The 18,886-nt window shown below is 43.4% G+C and overlaps 2 protein-coding genes across 9 annotated transcripts in view; one reads left to right on the top strand and one right to left on the bottom strand.

The window, feature by feature from the left end:
* Positions 1 to 18,886, top strand: part of hiw (MYC binding protein highwire) — a 154,775-nt gene that overhangs the window by 80,752 nt on the left and 55,137 nt on the right. The gene's annotated exons all lie outside the window — the stretch shown is intronic.
* The window catches only part of LOC143039598 (uncharacterized), a 16,427-nt gene continuing 2,326 nt past the window's right edge, over positions 4,786 to 18,886 (bottom strand). The window contains exons 2-7 of the mRNA XM_076209845.1: positions 12,533 to 13,056; positions 11,838 to 12,037; positions 11,301 to 11,450; positions 9,686 to 9,761; positions 7,673 to 7,858; positions 4,786 to 7,214 (exon numbers count right to left, since the gene is read on the bottom strand). Coding sequence (XP_076065960.1) covers positions 6,480 to 7,214; positions 7,673 to 7,858; positions 9,686 to 9,761; positions 11,301 to 11,450; positions 11,838 to 12,037; positions 12,533 to 13,056 — 1,871 coding nt within the window. The 3' untranslated portion in view covers positions 4,786 to 6,479. The remainder of the gene's footprint in view (positions 7,215 to 7,672; positions 7,859 to 9,685; positions 9,762 to 11,300; positions 11,451 to 11,837; positions 12,038 to 12,532; positions 13,057 to 18,886) is intronic.

Below are 18,886 nucleotides of genomic sequence, written 5' to 3'. Positions count from 1 at the left end.
TTCACACCAGTGGTAATTCCAGTCTGGACATGCCGCCGCCCACAAGGCTGACAAAATAATTATTATAAGAAAAGGAGCCCTGGATACTTTACAGCAATCTGCGAATTTTGCGTTAGAAACAACAGAATATTACATATCCCCCCCCCCCCGTATCCTTTCTGCAATAGGGACAATGAATAACATCTTGAAAATCTGTTTAATTATTTCGCAGGGCAATAGGTATAATAGGCAGTAAGGAATGGTAAGGATGGGAAGTGGTGGTGGGAGGAGGCGGAGGGGGGTCACTTTTTTATTTATTTATCATTATTTATATATATATATATATATATATATATATATATATATATATATATATAATATATATATATATATATATATATATATATATTTATATATATATATATATATATATATTTTTTTTTTTTTTTTTTTTTTTTTTTTTTTTTTTGAGAACTTTGCCCGCGGCGGCACGTAACCATGTTAGGGCCCTGTTGACCCGTCATTATTTTCCTTCATTATCGAGCCATTCACCTCAACATCCGATAAAGCTATCGTCGTCCAGCTGGAGCTTTTAATCATATAGGAAATCCCTCCCCCCACGTCTCTCTTCGTGGCGATTTGTGAGCGTAGCTGTGGCGACCCTTCGGAAATCCCACTCGTCGAGTCGGTCCAAAATGGTTCTTCTAGGTTTGGTCGAGACATTGTGACAAGTTGAAAAAGGTGGAAAAAAAAGAGAGTCACGGGTCTCGTTCCGAGTTTATTCCTGACCGGTTTCGCTTGTGGCTTCATTCCTCTGAAGAAGCTACAAGCGAAACCGGTCAGGAATAAACTCGCAATGAGACCCGTGGCTCTCTCTTTATCTTCTAGGGTTCTTAAACTTGGACACAAAGAAGACTTTGGTCCTAAAGCCTTCAGCCTAGGGGGGACTCGTCCCCTCCCCCTACGTCCATTGCTGAATGAAAGTGTGTGGCCTCAGCCGTGATGAAATCTGTAAACGATCTCGTTAAATTAGAAGAGAAATTTGTCGCCAGGATTGTGTCAGAAAGGACAGTAGGTCGCTTTGTTGGACTCCAACAACCGGCTGGCAGCTGTTGGAAGTCCTTCGTATTATCAGTCTAGGGTTCCTTCTTGCATTTTTTTTTTTTTTTTTTTTTCTTTTTTTTTTTTTTTTTTTGTGATTTACCATGGTCTTGGATCACGTGTTGGACTCGTGATCGACAGCTATTTCCCTTTCGGAAGAGAGTTCAGAGTTCATATATGACCGATCTATGGGTAATGGTGTGACCTTACACGGACACAACCCCCAAGCTCCCCGCCCACGAGAGTTGAAGTAACGACTCGCAGCGCAGCGATACTGAAATTATTTCAGTCCTGGGCCGGATTCGAACCCGGACCGCCGTACTGGCGACTGCGAACACTACCACCGCACCGTCGTGTGTGTGTGTGTGTGTTTACCTAGTTGTATTTTACGGGAAGGGGAGCTATCTTTGTATCTCGCAACATCTACTTTGTTCTTAAATTCTTGTATGGTGTTTGCACACACTATTGTTTAACGCGCTCGTGTGTGTGTGTGTATTTACCTAGTTGTATTTTACGGGAAGGGGAGCTATGCTCGTGTGTGTGTGTGTGTGTGTATGTGTGTGTGTGTGTGTGTATGAATCACCACGGCCTTAGATCGTGTGTTGGACTTGTGATCGACGTGCATTACCCTCGCGGATGAGAGTTCAGAGCTATGACTCGATATATGGGTAATAGTGTGACTACACACACACGCACCTATACCCAATGTATATCATGTGGGTGTGTTTACCTAGCTGTAGTGTACGGGACTGGAACAATACCTGTGGGGTCCCGTCTCTTTCTGCCATTGTTTAAACGTTGTCTTGAATTATTGTATAGTCTTGGCTTGGGTTGTATTTTCTAACTCATTTCATAAGTTTGTGTGTGTGTGTGTGTGTGTGTGTGTGTGTGTGTGTGTGTGTGTGTGTGTGTGTTTATGTGTGTGTGAGAGAGTCAGAATGGACAGTCGGCCGCCATTTGCAACTGGTTAAAGCTTTAAGCAGTTAGACTTTGGATCCGGATGCAGGCCAAGTCTTCAAGGACTCTCTTTGAATAACTTGCGCCCCCGACACTTTCGACCTTCATAAACGCCCCTCCAACACACACGCACACATACGCACATATATAGTATATATATATATATATATATATATATATATGTATATGTATATATATATATGTATATGTACGAAACTGAATGGGTCCCAGTGAACACACTTGCCACGTGCTAGCTCAGGTTCGAGTCCTTGGGAGTACCACGTTTCTATTTCTGCATGCTGGCCTCCACGAGTCCCCCTCGATGTTGATAGCTTAGAATTAAAGTGTATTGTGGTTGATAATATATATATATATATATATATATATATATATATATATATATGTGTGTGTGTGTGTGTGTGTGTATAAAACTGAATGGGTCCCAGTGAACACACTTGTTACGTGCTAGCTCAGGTTCGAGTCCTTGGCAGTACCACGTTTCTATTTCTGCATGCTGGCCTCCACGAGTCCCCCTCGATGTTGATAGCTTAGAATTAAAGTGTATTGTGGTTGATTATATATATATATATATATATATATATATATATATATATATATATATATAGACACATATGTATCACACAAACAACAAAAACACAAACACACGCTCCTTTTACCATAGCGACAGTATGAGGGGAAGAACTTGAGTCACGAGGCACGTGAAGGCTTTTGGTCTTTGTCACTCGGCAGATGAAACATGAAAGCGAGTATGAATTAAATCACATGACGGCACCCAGAAGGCAAAGGGGAAATGCCACGCGTTACGCACCCGCAGCAGACCATCGACCCATACCCTCATTAACCTGACACAGAATATAGAAAATGGTGATATATTAAAATTAATTGAATATACAATGGCACCGCAATGGATACCAAATGGTTCAAGTTGTAATAACTGTATTCATCAGTTAAGCAGTAACATAAAAAAAATGTACAATCTTCTTTCGCCTCAGATCTTCAGATTTAAATGTCTAAGTAAGCTTTCCTCTCCGAGAGTTGACACCTTGACATGGTGGATAGGCTTGAGAATCTTAATGATTACAAAAGCTATGTCGATAGAGAGGAAATCTCTGCAGGGTCACCCATATCGGACAGTTTTTGTAAGAAAGATAAGACAAAGAGAACTTCACACAGTCGTAAGACCCACTGTTAACTGGCACGTCCCTGATGGCAAACAGGGAATTTCCTCATAGGTATATGGGGTACCGGCATAATGACGGCGTGGACCATTGGGCACCCAATAGATATATAGGGCTTTCGCTAGTCCTCTAAATACCCCTGGAAGCCGTCCCGTGAACTACAGGTCGAGAACCCCTGGGTTAATTGAATAGAAAATGATTGCTAATTGGATTGAAAGAAATTGATAAAAGAGAGAGAGAGAGAAAATATTTAGAATGAGGGCATGAGGAGTGGCCATGTTAAATAGACACTTGACTGTTCTGGAATGGCGTCGTCTTTTCTATGTATTCTGGCGAATTTATTTACGTGCAGAAAGTCTTCTTATAACCCCAGAGGTTTAAAGTTTATATTAATGTCTTTTGGATCGGCATTATTATATGCATTCTGGCTGCCATTTTGTTATTTTTCTATTTGGAAAAAAGTAATTTTATTCAGAAAATGGTCTCCTTGCCCAAAGGGTCAAGAGGCAGACGCCCCTTTCCAAGTATTGTGTAACCAAGTAAAAACAAATATACGGAAAACTATGTACATGATTAAAAAAAAGATATAATGATATTTTATTTTTTATTTGTTTGTTTTATTTATTTTTATGTATTTATTACTATATATTTATTTGTTTTTCTTTATTTATTTATTGATCTTATTTTATTATTATCAATATATTTCATTTTATTTACTTTGTTTATTTATTGTTTCTTTTTAAGGCTGTGAAAGAGCAGTATCGAAACATTACGGGAATTTTTGGATCTATTCACAAAAAGAAGATCAGATTTTGCTTTGTGATTCATTTTAATCATTTGGGTCGAACCGGAGACCTCTAATGACGAAGCGAGAACGAGCCCCAACGCGCCACAGCTGTACAATTTTGATGCAGGAATCATAAACACGAGTACATAAGAATATAAGAATAGAGGAGACTGCAAGAGACCATAAGGCCCACACTAGGGAGTCCCATGTACCCACTTGTCATTTCTGTCCATAAAGTGATCTCATCTACTCTTAAAACCACCAATTGTTTCAACTCTCAGTATCAATCAACTCGTCCATCCTGAGTCCACTGCTGAACAAAGGCCTCCTTCATAGCATTCCATGATTCACACGACTGCGCTAACCTCTGCCACGTCACTCCTGCAAATTTCTCTATCTCGTCTCTCCACCTTCTGTCTGGTCTTCCTCTTCCACGCTTACCATCTCGCGGCGTCCATTCAGTAACACACTTGCTCCATCGCTCATTATTCGTTCGCTCTCGGTATATGGTTTCTAAATCTACTCCGTTCGCCACTCTGTTGGTAAACCAGTTCTTGCCTATTTCCTTTTTGAACCTAAATGATTGTGGGCTGTGTGCCGAGTGTCGGGTTGGTCTCGACTGCAGTTCACATGACGCTGACCAGCGTCATCTTCGCTGACGTTTGCATACCCCGGAGGAAAAAATCACTTTAAAATCTCACTACCCATCAATTCTGTTACCATCCTCAACCCCCCCCCCCCCCGTTAATCAATTCTGTGACTATTTAGTGTGATCACGTCCCTTAGGAATGTAACGATTCGAACTCAATGAATCGAAGTCGTCACTGGGCCGAAGAAGTTAAAGGAGTTATCACACTGGGCTGTTTTTCCTCCAACCTCCGATTAATCGGCGGTACCGCTCACCTCCAGAACTTTTTCCGCCGTAAAACCACTATGGTAAACTATTTTATTTTCTCATCAATTTATATAGAATGTCATATCAGATCCCTTTCCCGAAAGCTGTGGGCTGCAAATCTGGCCCAACAGTGGGAAGAAGAATAGCCCAATGTGATGACGCCTTAAGGTAGATGAGACTACCCTCGGTCGTCGCTAGGCGCCTCCTGGTGTGAGCCTCTGTTCACGCCATGAGTGAGTAGGTTTCGTTGGAAAGCGTGAAAGCGTCGACAGGATACGTGTTCCCCTTTTTGCCCTTGGAAAGGAACCGCATGTGGGACTCCCGCACAGGAAGTGTTGTTACGAAAGGGTAATATGAAAGTTATTTCTCCTTGACATTTCGTTTTATTTTTATTTTTATTTTTTGTTGTGTGATTTCATGTACATTTGTGTCTGTACACGGATGTGCACTGACAGTCTGAAATGTGAAAATAAAATAGGAATATGAAGAATTAAATATGGGCTTGTAATGGTGTACTTATAGTATTGTACATTTGCTGTATATTATACATACATATTTGTGGCTCGGTCGAGGACTGAAATATAAACAACAATGGTACCACGCAGAGAAAACATTGAGCTCGACCCAAAGATTGATAACAAAATTAATGTGGAATCGAAAATGTGAATCAGCCAAAAATGCCCCTCCCCCTCCCCCCAAAAAAAAAATGATTTGTTGAGGATAGGCTACTTGTGGATGACGTGAAAAAATCAAAGGGAAATCATGATCACTCAAAATGATATTTCATCTCATGAAGTATTTGATAGGAAAAACAAAGGTCATTGTCCAAATGATTATGGGTAATGACGCTATTACACATGAATAAACCTAAGTATTTTCTGTTCTCACTCAGCTTGATTCTCCTGAACGCACTGTTGGGGAGGATAGCATACGACACTTAATTGCTTAACATTTTATATTCTAAATTCGTCATGACTAATCCTTGCCCTCATTAGTGGTCCTTCTTTCGTTTTGTCTGCCGCCAAGCTGACTTTTGAGCTGTATGACGCCCCTTTGTTATCCAAAGGACTTTAGTCATTTCCTCCTGAAAGGGTCACGACCCCTGAATAAAATCGCATGGCGGTAACCACACCAGAAAGTTAAGTATTCAAAGGTACATGAGGTAAATGTTATTTACATATATGAAGAGGACCAGAGATAGGCATCGCGAAATGCCCCCCACGGCCCAGAGCTTGTAGAGGACTATCGCCCCCCATTGCCCGTCTCCAAAGTCCATCTGCATCGTCACTTTCACTAGGTGTCCAGGTCGTCAACCTTCTCCATTTTTCCATCACTTTTTTCACATACGAAGAGTTGACATTCAAAACCTGCTCTCCTTTTCCTCTCATGAGATAGTGACAAAGAAACAGCCCCATACTTAGGCAATGGAGACAACAGTCCAACATTTCTTCCCTGGTAGATCTCCAAGGGTGTTGCAGGGTCCTAAGGGACTACGAGTTTCCGGCCAGGGAAACTCGAGACAACAGTTGATGGATGTAGTGCTTGAGCCTGAGTTCGGGGGTTAGTGGAAAGGACTTGAGGTCCTCCCATCACTCTTGTAGCTGTGGTATGGAGATCCTGAGTACGAGAGCTTCGAGCTATCCATCGTCTCCGTTCGGTCATAGGGCATGTGAACCTCGGTCTCCTGGTAGGTCTTGATCTCCGGGATGGCCATGATCCATGACGGGGATGCCCTGCCCTCGGAGGAGGGCGGCCCCGGCACGCCAGGGGAGAGCGGAGGGCATGACCGTAGTGTGGAAAAGCTCCTCGTGGAGCCTTCGGTGGCGTAGCTGTTTTCCTCTTTGAGTTTCTTGACGCGTTGCCAACAGATGACGATGACGACGGCGAGGATGAGGATGATCGCCAGGACCAAACCCGCAGCGATTATGTAAAACATGTTCAAGGTCCAGCACTCCTCGTCCAGGTACTCCTTGACCTTCATGTAAACTAGGTCCTCGTTCAAGCACAGGGAGTTGTCCATGACGGCCATGAAGACCTCGCCCTCCAAGTTGCTGGTGTTCAGCAAGTCGCCGAATATCTCGCTGATGTTGCACATGCAAGGGACATTGAACTTGTTGCTGAGCACTTTCCGTTCGTGAGTCTGGTATCTTGGGTGGATCACGAGGGACTCTGGCACCGCTGTCTCTATCTGGTTGTCCAGGAAGACGATGCTGGCGCCCCGTGCGCCCTTCGGGGGCACGATGCCCAGGAGTGCGAGAGCGTCCAGCTCCCCGACTTGGTTGTGTTCGAAGAGCACCTGTGCGCAGAGGGAACACAAAGGCATTAGGGTTCTGTTCGCGACAAGCAAGCGTGTATGTTAGAGGAAAAAAAAATGGTCCAATGATGTTCTTAACATGTCGTATTGGGTCAAGACCACATTTTGTCCTAAGGCGGAGGGCTTACAAATAGTCCAAAGAAATTGTCTCCGTATGGAAATGTTAAATTTGGACAGGTTTAAACTTGAACTTGACAGAGGAAACCCTTAACCCCATGGCTGAATGAACGTCCCTTAAAACTAAATTAGACAGCTACAGCAAAATTTATATTAATAGGAGAGAACTCAGAGACAGTACCTCTCTCTCTCTCTCTCTCTCTCTCTCTCTCTCTCTCTCTCTCTCTCTCTCTCTCTCTCTCTCTCTCACACACACACACACACACACACACACACACACACACACACACACGCACATAGTTACGTAAATACACACGAAATACCTGGCTGTCTGAGGTGACGTTGAGAGCGAGGCCTTCGATCATATTGATGACATTTCCCGAGAAGACGACGACCCCGTCGCTGCGGATGCAAACGCCGTTCTTGATGAGCGTCGGTACTTCGGTGTTGACCATCTCGAACTTCTCGTACACGTCGATGTCGATGCTCCCGGTCTCCATCCGGCCGATCTGGAATGAGGGCGTGGCTGTTGTGGTCAAGAGTGGATTGGTCTGGCGTGGGATTTATCTTCGTTGGGTGAAGAACACAATATTAATCCCAGTCCTGCCCTGAAGCCTTATCCTAAACCCGTTTAAGGGTCAAATCCTGGTCCCCCCAACACTTAATTCCCCCCCGCTCGGCGCCCGCATGTTATGCTGTCCGTGATTGGCCCTCTGCGGGTTTCCGTAGCTAACCCTTGTTCATGTGTTATTCACTTGTTTATTAATTTATTCATTAATTAATGTATTAATTAATCATTGTTAATTAATTTGTTTATTACTTAATCCTTGTTTATTCATTTATTCATTAATTTATTTATTACTTAATCATTATTTGTCAATTTATTCTATTTTAATTTTGTATTAGTAGTATGAGGAGGTAAGGGGTGTATGGAAACATCTCACTTAAGGGGTTATCACACTGGGCTATTTTTCCTCCGACTGTTGGAGGAGATTTCCAGCCCGCAGCTCTCTGCGAAGAATCTGATATGCTGGAGGAAAATAGATTTCCTCCAGCATATCAAATGACATTCTATGTATTTTTGTTGAGAAAACAAAATAATTTGCAAAAGTTATTTTACGGTTGAAGAAGACCTGGAGGTGAGCGGTACCGCCGATTAATCGGAGGTTGGAGGAAAAACAGCCCAGTGTGATAACCCCTTGAACTTCTTCGGTCCAGTGACGACTTCGATTCATTGAGTTCGAATCGTTACCTTCCTTTAGGGACGTGGTCACACTAAAGAAATAGTCACAGAGTTGATGAACGGGGGGGGGGGGAGAGTTGCGGAGGCTAACAGAATTGATATATTGTGAGATTTTTTTTTTTTTTTCCTCTCCAATCATAAAATAATGTTACGTGGCCCTGGTCCGTAGGGATGCCACTCAGTTCCGTAAGTTGGAGTAACGATTTTTTCTTCGTGTATGGTGAGGTTTATAAACTTAATTAAATCTTCTGGTGTTAGCCAGAATAGACTCTGTAAAGTGCGTCGCTGAACCGAAGGGGTTAATTGGCGGGAACTTCTCTTTGGCTGAATAATATTGTATGACGCCAACCAGATTAAAATGTATAAAGTTCTTCGCAACACTGTGGGCGGGAGCGCGAGGGGGGGGGATGATGCCAGGTTAGTAGGAGAGGTCGACATGAGACTGAGAGAGAGAGAGAGAGGAAGAGAGAGAGAGAGAGAGGATGAGAGTAGACACAATGTACTCGCTTGTTGAAGCCTTTTCAAGTGATTGAAAAAGCTTCAACAAGCGAAACGTTGTACATTTGATAAAGGTCCCATCCTCACATGGCGTCTACTCACCCTCTCTCTCTCTCTCTCTCTCTCTCTCTCTCTCTCTCTCTCTCTCTCTCTCTCTCTCTCTCTCTCTCTCTCTCTCTCTGTCTCTCTCTCTCTCTCTCTCTCTCTCTCTCTCTCTGTCTCTCTCTCTCTCTCTGTCTCTCTCTCTCTCTCTCTCTCTGTCTCGCTTTCTCTCTCTCTCTCCCTCTCTCCCTCTCCCTCTCTCTGTATCCCTCTCTCTCTCTCTGTCTCAGTCTCTCTTTCTCATCCTCTGCCTGTCTCTCCTCTCTCTCTGCCTCTCTCTCTCTCTCTCTCTCTCTCTCCCTCTCTCTCTCTCTCCCTCTCTCTGTCTCTCTCTCCCCCCTCTCTCTGTCTCTCTCTTCCTCTCTCTTCCTCTCTCTCTCCCTCTCTCTCTCCCTCTCTCTCTCTCTCTCTCTCTCTGTCTCTGTCTCTCTCTCTCTCTGTCTCTCTCTCTCTGCAATTGCCATTTTAAAGTCGTCAAAGAAAGAGACCGTACCTTGGTGTTGTTGATGGAGAAGTTGATGAAGCGTGTGTCGACGATGGCGTGTCTCGCAACGTCGGCAATGGAACACCTGCCGAGAAATAAACAGAATTAAAACATAAGAATAGAGGAGACTGCAAGAGTCCATAAGGCCTACACTAGGCAGTGCCATATCCACTACCACCCATCCATAAGGTGCTATGGACGGAGCTGTCCGAGTACATCTCTCAAAGGTGATTGCTTGGAACACAGCTGAGGGCCTCCTGTTGGAAGTGCCTCATCTTTCGTGTTGCAGTGATCGAAGGGGCTATCACACCGGGCAAATTTTCCTCCGACATCCTACCGCCAACCTCCATTTGAATAACTAGAATATGACTTCGCTTACAGAAATCTAGACTAATCTAAAGCCAGCCACACACGTGCAGTTTAAACTGACAGTTACAACTGTTCAGTTATAACTGTCAGTTGAAACTGCACGTGTGTGGGTATCTCAGTGATACTGAGATACCCACACACGTGCAGTTTCAACTGACAGTTATAACTGAACAGTTGTAACTGTCAGTTTAAACTGCACGTGTGTGTCCGGCCTAAGAACATTTCAACAGTCTGTCTAACACTCCTATAGGTTTTCAATCTCTTAGTTCATCATTCAACTTTGCTATATGTGACGGAGAGATAATTTGATATTTGGAGATTTGAAAAATGAAATGTTTGGAACGAAGTCTTAAACTAACTCTCAACTGTCGGTTCTGGTGAAGCCCGTGGAAGCGCAGTGTGATAACCCCTTTAATGAGAAAGTAAAAGGCCGACAGGAGACCTGTCGGTGTATAGCGAAGCCGGGAGAGAGGGAGAGAGAGAGAGATAAACGTTGAATTCGACGTATAAGATGAATATATTTATATAATTGTTGCGCTGTATAAGCAAACCTCTGTTGTTTTCTGAATTGACGAAGAGGGGGAGAAGATGAACAAGTGAAAACGAATTCAAAAGAAATATTTACAGAGGAAAAAATAAGTAAATAAAAACATCATGGTAACGCTCAGCTTTAATATACAGTACGGTGACGTCCCTCAATTGAATGAAATTTTCTGATGTTAGCCAGACCAGATGTGGAGAGCTCCTCCATGCTGAAGGAGGATGAGGAGGGAGCCTCGCCTCTTCCATACAGGTTCTTCAGGGGCAAGGCTCCTGAAGGCGTTACCGCCGAACTCACGTAGAGTAAAACTTCGGGGAATCATTGTACTGTATGCCCTTTCCTTCCGCTGGGCCTCCCCTAGTCCGTACAGGTTCCTTAGACCCCTGAAGGCGTTACTGCCGAACTCGCGTAGGTTAAAACTTCGGGGAATCATTGTACTGTGTGCCCTTCCCTTCCGCTGGGCCTCCCCTAGTCCGCACAGGTTCCTTAGACCCCTGAAGGCGTTACTGCCGAACTCGCGTAGGTTAAAACTTCGGGGAATCATTGTACTGTGTGCCCTTCCCTTCCGCTGGGCCTCCCCTATTCCGTACTGGTTCCTTAGGCTCCTGAAGCCGTTACCGCCGAACTCGCATAGGGGAAAACTTCGGGGAATCGTTGTACTTTGTCCCTATCTACCGCCGGGTTGTCCTATAGAAACGTAGCTGTCGATCTCACCTGTTAATCACGAGGTCGATGTACCGGGTGTCCTCAAGGCCCAGTTCGATGGTTTCGCTGTCGTGCCGGGTCGCGTTCTGGGTGATGGCTCCTTCGGGAATGGTTGGGATGGTGCAGCCCTCGAAGACCATTTCCACCTTGGTGTTGCCGCTGGAACAAAGAACGGTCTTGTGTCATAGTGCCTTACGTCAGTGCTCAAGGATTTTTTATTTTATCTGACCTAGTTATGGACCAAAAGGTCTCCTGTCGACATACTCTTTCTTTGCAATCCTTAATCCTTTTGTAAACAAAATAGGAGACAGCATGAGCAATATAAGCAGGCCCCTTAGTGTCTGCATAAGCCTCAACGTGTGTGTTTGTGTATGTGTTTACCTAAATGTATATATATACATATTGTAATACATTGGATAGGAACAACGCTCTTTGGGACGTTTCCTACTCTCCAGTTTATCATGCCTAGCTTCAAAATTGCGTGTGTGTGTGCATGCGTGCGTGCGTGTGCGTGCCCATGGGGGGGGGCAACTGGTAACCACTTACTTCGAATATTCATGAAAATACAAGGATCCAGGGTGAAGAACGAGTCTGCCGATGCCCTTGAAGGTGATGCGTTCAATGGTCATGTTTGGGTTTGCAAAGGTGTCTTGATGGATCTCGAGCCTGTCGAAGCCGATCACCCGGAACGTCTTGACCTTCTTGGGCAGGCGGTCTGCGTACAGAACCAGTTCGTGGATGTGGTCCTGCGGTGGTACAAGAAGTTAAGAACATAAGAAGACTGCAAGAGACTTATAAGGCCTACACTAGGCAGTCTCATGTCCAATACTACCTATCACCCCCATCCATAAAGTTGTCTAACTCCATGGTTACTAAGAAGCCTCTTGGTCGAATTTTTGTTCTTTTTTGCATCGCGAACAAATTGCAAAATCCGAACAGTACGTATTCTGTATTTAACCTAACCTCACCTAACATAACATAACAGCCCAACAATAGGCTTTCTTTACCTAACCTAACCACATATAACCTAAGCCAATCTAACCTAACCAAACATAACCTGACTTCTCAATTACACTTGACCCATGAAAACCCAGCGTTTAACTTTATGATTTTGTATTGGTTGACTGTTGTAAAAGGTATATTTATACACAAAAATTGAGGAGGCATTTCATAGAATTGCATTGTCTAAACGTGACGACCCTTCACTAAGACCCCAGTGACGAAAATGCCTTGTGCCTTACGTCTTCGACGTGTTCGTGCTCGCAAGACACGACGGAGTCGTCGTGCTTGCAGAGACACAGGGAGTGGCAGAGGTCCTCCTCCACTTCAGCCCCGTGGTCGCTGTGATCGTTGTCTTCTCTGCCACGAAAGTACCTCGTTTCCGAACCGTGCGATTCCGGTAAGTGGCCGTGGTCTTCGGGCCTTTTCGGTGATGGGTTGTTTGGCCACTGATTAGGATCTGGAAGGTCTCCGGCCCCACCATCCTTGGGGTTCCGTGGGCCCGGACCGAGTGGTTCTGTAGAATGGGAGTCACCGTGCTCCTCGTGGCTCCTCGGAGGCGGTTTCTTTGGCTCATGACCATCGCCATGTGGGATTTTGTCCTCGCCAACCCCGCCATCCTGGGTGCCTATGGGGCTCGAACCATCAGGCCAGATCACGCGGCGCGGGCCGTCGCCTTGCGAGGTGCGAGGGGCCTCGTTGTCGTTGTTTGTCGAAGAGACCCCGCCTTGCGTCCTGGGAGGCATTAAATGTATGGACGGAGTACCTGTAGGGGAAGAAGAGGAAATGCGAGTTAATTGCGTTGCCAGAGCTCTTGTTGCTTATGCACGAGTGAAAAATTATTGCTTATATCGTGTACGAATATAATGATTTTACCTAATTCTATTGTACGGCATTGGAAATGTATTCACATCCCCATATATCAAGTTTTGCTTTGATTAAGTTTATTTGGGCCGAATTTAGAGTTAAACCTCTTGAGTATCGACTGTTTTGTTCCAAGGAGTGTGACTCGCCGTTCTTCACACAACGTCGAACCTCTCAACTGGGAAGAATTGTCTTAAGAAAGAGAGAGAAGTCGATGGACAGTTATCAAGCCAAAGGATAAAAAAAGAAAAAGAAAAGAAAAAAGAAAAATTCTGAACACTGAGGGGAAACTGATGTTGGAACCTTAGAACATGTGGTTATACAGTATTTTATCTGCTTCTCTGAAACTCGAGTGGACCCAAAGGGAAAACCGAATTAGATTGTGATAATGTGCACAACAGTCTCTCCTCTCTCTCTCTCCCTCCCTCCCCCCCCGTTGGGTGTGGGATTCACCACCATGGTCTTGGTTCACGTGTTGGACTCGTGATCGACAGCTATTTCCCTCCCGAAAGAGAGCTCAAAGCATATATATGACTGATCTATGGGTGATGCTGTGACCTTACACGCACACACACACACACACCCCAACTCCCTGCCAACGAGAGTTGGAGTAACGACTCGCAGCGTAGCGATACTGAAATTATTTCAGCCCTGGGCTGGATTCGAACCCGGACCGCCGTAGTGGCAGCCGGGAATTCTATCACTGCGCCATGTTTTTTTTTTTTTTTTTTTTTTTTTTTCCCTCTTTTCGTATTTCTGTCTTTTTGTTCATGGGCAGGATTGTCCTCCATCGGATCCATGTTTCATGCAATCTCATCCATTTTTCCAAACTCCACTTTTCAGTCATCTGCAATCTCCCAAATTTCCCTTTTTTCTCTCTCATTCTCTTTCTCTTTTCTCTGTTTTGTCTCGAACACAATAATATTTTTGTTGTGATCTCCCAAATGTACCTTTCTCTCTCTCTCTCTCTCTCTCTCTCTCTCTCTCTCTCTCTCTCTCTCTCTGCTTTCTCTCGAACTCATTAACGTTGTTACTGTTATTGTTGTTGTAATTATTTAATGTATTTATTTATTCTAATTGTTATTTGTCCTGTTTTTGGACCCTTCTTCTGCCTCTCCTTGTCGATTTTTTTCTTCCTCTTTTTCTTTTTTTCTTTTATCTTCTTTTCTTTTTTCTTTAATTCTAAGCTGCTTTCACCACCGACCACGTCTTCACATTTCCACACCCGGCGAGGGTCTCCATCCTGTCATCGACCTTGTCGTTTACGTAACATCCTCTCTGATTCACATCTCTCTTTCTCCCCCGCGCGCGTCATCGCAGCTCCCTCAAACCTCACATCTCCCTCACGAGGCTCGTCTTTTCTTCCTCACGCCGTGGACTTTCTGTCACGCCTGTATTAGTTCATCTGTATATATATATAATATAATATAATTTGTCTGTGTGTTTTTTGGTTGATGTACATATTTGTGTGTGTGGTTATTGATAAATTATTTGTGTGTGTGGTTAATGATATATTTATTTTTGTGTGTGGTTATAGATTAATGTGTTTATTCATTTGTGTATGGTTATTGGTTGATATATTTATTTGTCTGTGTGGTTATACATTAATTATTGTATTTATTTATGTTTGTATGTGTGGTTATTGATTGATATATTTATTTGCATTTGTGATTACAGATTTTTTATTGATTGATATATTTATTTGTGTGTGGGGTTATAGGTTAATTAATTAATTTGTGTGGTTATTGATTGATTAATTTATTTATTTATTTATTGAGGTTGTCCAAGAGGGTAGAATCACTGGTAAACTAGTCCACAACAACCATTTATTAATTTATTCGTTTATGTATTTATCGAAATATTCCAAAGGGGATAGAGGCGCTGGTAACCTATAGTTCATAACCCTTTACTTATTTATTTATATGTTTAGTTGTGTGGTTGCTTGTTTATTACTTTATTTGATATCCACTTGTTTTATTAGTTATTTCATGTTTGTATGGTATATGATTTTATTTGATATCCCCCTTATTTTTATAGTTGTTTAATTCATGTTTGTATGGTTTATTTATTACTTTGATATCCATTTATTTAGTTATTTAGTTCATGTTTGCATCGTTATTTATTATTTTATTTGATATCTATTGATTTATTTAATTATTTAATTCATGTTTGTATGGTTGCTTATTTATTTGATATCCATTTATTTTTTAGTTATTTAATTCATGTTTGTATGGTTATTTATTACTTATTTGATATCCATTTATTTTTTAGTTATCTATTTTATGGCTTCAGTTCTTTCCCTCCCCTCCATCACTTCAGTCTTTCTCCAACATTAATCCACTTCTGAACTTCTGAAGCCTTCTCCAACATCTGCCACAGCGCCTCTACAAAATTCTTCATTTCATAACCTTCTGTCTAGCTCCCCTCTCCTACGCTTACTACGTCTGAGCGTCCAGTCAGTAAGACAGTTGCAACATATCCTTTCTTATGGTTCACTGCCCTGCCCATTTCCGAATCCGTTCCTTGATTATCGCCGGTTCGAACTTCGAAGCCCGGTTGGCTCAGCTAATTTTTCAAGCGCCGGTCGACCCATAAGCTGTAGATATACGCCAACTTTCCCTGTGACTGTCTGTGTGTAAAATTAATGGACCCAGCAGGCAGAGCCCTAAGAAGGGTCTAACGGTTCGTCGAACGCGGTTCGACAGACACGTGTTTAAAGTGATGTGTGAACGTGTGAACGGGGTATTTGGGGTTTAACCAACGTGTTCGACAACCAAATACCCCGTTCACACGTTCACACCATCACTTTAAACACGTGTCTGTCGAACCGCGTTCGACGAACCGTTAGACCGTGTAAACCCCCTCTGACACGCCTAAGTGTCGCCCCGGGGGCAAAGTTCTCAGTAACGACCCCCCCCTCCCCCCCATCACCACTTCCCATCTCCACCACCCCTTACAGCGTGTTTTAGCTCTTAACTTGCGAAATAATTACACAGATTTTAAGAATTTTATTTAGTGTCACTATTGCACAAAGGATAAAGGGGAAAATATTTCATATTCTGTTGATTCTAACGCATAATTCGTATATCACGGTACAATATTCAGGGCTCCTTTGACATTTTCTTATAATTATTTTGTCAGCCTTGTGGGCGCCATGTTCAGACTGGAATTTGGCGCCCCAGGGCATATGCACCCCCTCCCCTTTATGTGAGGGCCTTTGCAGCAGGGTGCGATTATAACTAGACGTGCCCCGTTCTACAAAAGGACTAAAATCTAACTCCATCAGTGATTCCAAGAAAACTTGTGATCGACGCCAGGAAACTTCATTCACTTCGTGCGTAAAGGGAAGAGCTTTCTAAAAGCCCTTCAGCCAGGCACTCGGGGATATCGCTCGCCAGACCTCCTTTATTACCCCCGAGGATTACCATTCGACAGAAAAGGGTCCAAGGTGCCAGGCAGTTCCAAGAAACATCGTGGTGTCCCACTCATCGAAGCTAGACGCCTCGCCTTGCTGCGTAGATGGTTATAATGATAATAATAATAAGTTTATTTGGTATTGAATCAATATACACGAAGTGCAGATAATGGAAAGAACGCATAGTTCGAAATAACAATTACAATTGCCGAAGATAACACAAAAAAGTATGTAAGCTTATTTCCATTGTGATCCTCATTAGACTGTTTTTCTACACTAAGTAACACAGTAACACGTAGGGGTTAAGGGGACCAGAGACAGTCATGAGTAATACCAATCAGTACACATATTGGGAAAATTGTAGGGAGATACAATCTTCTCAGGCTTCCCAGGCCTCCAACAGGTGGTGGCACCGAATGGGATATGAACCTACGTTAAAGTAACGTCCTCCGAAGGCCAACTCTCTACTGCAAGAGCCCGTTTAAACATAGAGTGAACATAGCCATATACCCGGCTTTCACCAAGCAAGCGTTACATCAGAGCGCCACTTGATTGCTCGTTTCATCAAAGTCTACGCTGTTCGCCAACAGCCCACGATGCCCGCCACGACCACCACCACCAACATGACGAATCGGTCAAGCAACGCGACACCAGCTGCCCAACTAGAGAAAAACAAAATTAATCTCACCCTTCCGCCTTCATTTTTCACCCATTGTTCCTCCCCCAATTCTTTGTTTTATGTCACCCATCTTCATCCGTACCTCACCCTTTTCTTCATCTGTTGTTCCGAGTGCGTACCCACTTTCCTTCACGCTTCTCGCCCTTTGTTCCACGCATCCCGCCCCGCAGCACATACGTCCCATCATGCGTCTCGCTCTCTGATTCATTATTTCTCCGCCGTGGTTAACCCAGAGTGCGGGGGGCGGGGTGGGGTGTTGTCTTCACTCTGTCTCACACTCTGTCATCATCATTGGTAGTCCATCGGTAGTCTGTGGGCCCTTGTAACCCAGCGGATATGTGCAAAAACTTTTTTTTTTTTTTTTTTTTTTTTTTTCTCCATTATGAAAACCAAACCTGGTACTGTTAAAAGATGCATCTTCAACGAAATCTGGATATGGAGGTAACCAAATATAGCAATGCCGGCCATTTAAAAAAAATTGCCGTCACTAAAAGTGTTTTTCATTATAAATCAGGAATTATTTCACATGCAAACATACGTTTTGTGCCTATATTCATGTTTTAATGGGGGAATAATTCCGATGGAGACAAAGTCACCCACGTGATTTGAGTAGCGTCCGTGAATTGACCAGTACTGAAATGGCTGCCTTATCTGCGCTGAAGATTATTTTCAGTGGCTCCTTATCCAAAACTGATTGCATATGCATGTTCTAACACTGTCCCAAGTATGATTGTTATTACTAAAAAAATATATATATATAGTATGGTGCACATATTATCCGCTGGGCTTCTTAGATCTTCATTTGAGCGGCTGACACGTCCACATCCCTCTATACCCACATCCGCAAACATCCCACGCTCGACTCGTCCACACCAAAGCCCAGTCTTTGTTCTTACGTCCTGTTTTCCCAAAATTAATTGCATAACAAATGCTCTAACTTTGTTCCAAGTATTGTGCATATATCCGCTGGACATCCGTCTATAGTCACATCCCCAAACGTTCCACACATCCGCAAACGTTCCACACATTACTCCTCCGCTCTCGTTTATTCGCAACTTCCTCCGCACCAAAGCCTCTTTGTTCTGATGTCCTGCTTTCGTACTGGTCACGTAATTTTTCTTGCTTGAGATGTTTCTTGCATCGACGAGAAGTTTTGCACGAGATCTCATCGTTTCTCTGACCCGTGACAGATTTTCTCACCCTTATCTCTCCTCCTTTGAATGTCTGTGTTTCACGAAATTCCACTTTTTATCGATCATTTCGTTATTGCTTGGACTTTTTTTTTTCCATTTCGTCCCCCGCAACCGTTCCTCGTTATCTTTATTGTTACGTCTCTTTTCGTTTAATTTTTCTTTTCTTTCTATTCTCTTATTTTTCTTTAATTTCCCCTTTTTCTCTATTTTCTTTTCTCTTTTCTTTTCCTTTTTTTAATTTCTTTTCTGTGCAACACGGGTGTGACCCATGGGTTTTCCCATGGTCTTCAGCCACTCGCTTGAGACGCAAAAGGTTTCCTTCTTTACGCAATGCACGGTGCGTTAGGCTTCGATCTCTCCTCGTAATTCTGAAGCCTCGGGTTCGATTCCTCTTCGCGGGTGTCCGAACGCATAGGGCAAAGGCGACTGTGGAGTCGTCATTGTC

This window comes from Oratosquilla oratoria, chromosome 26 (assembly GCF_046742065.1).
Source record: "Oratosquilla oratoria isolate Oo_2021 chromosome 26, ASM4674206v1, whole genome shotgun sequence".
NCBI classification, from domain to species: Eukaryota; Metazoa; Arthropoda; class Malacostraca; order Stomatopoda; family Squillidae; genus Oratosquilla; species Oratosquilla oratoria.
Note: the sequence above shows the minus strand (reverse complement) of the source record. Positions and strands in the feature narration are given on the sequence as shown.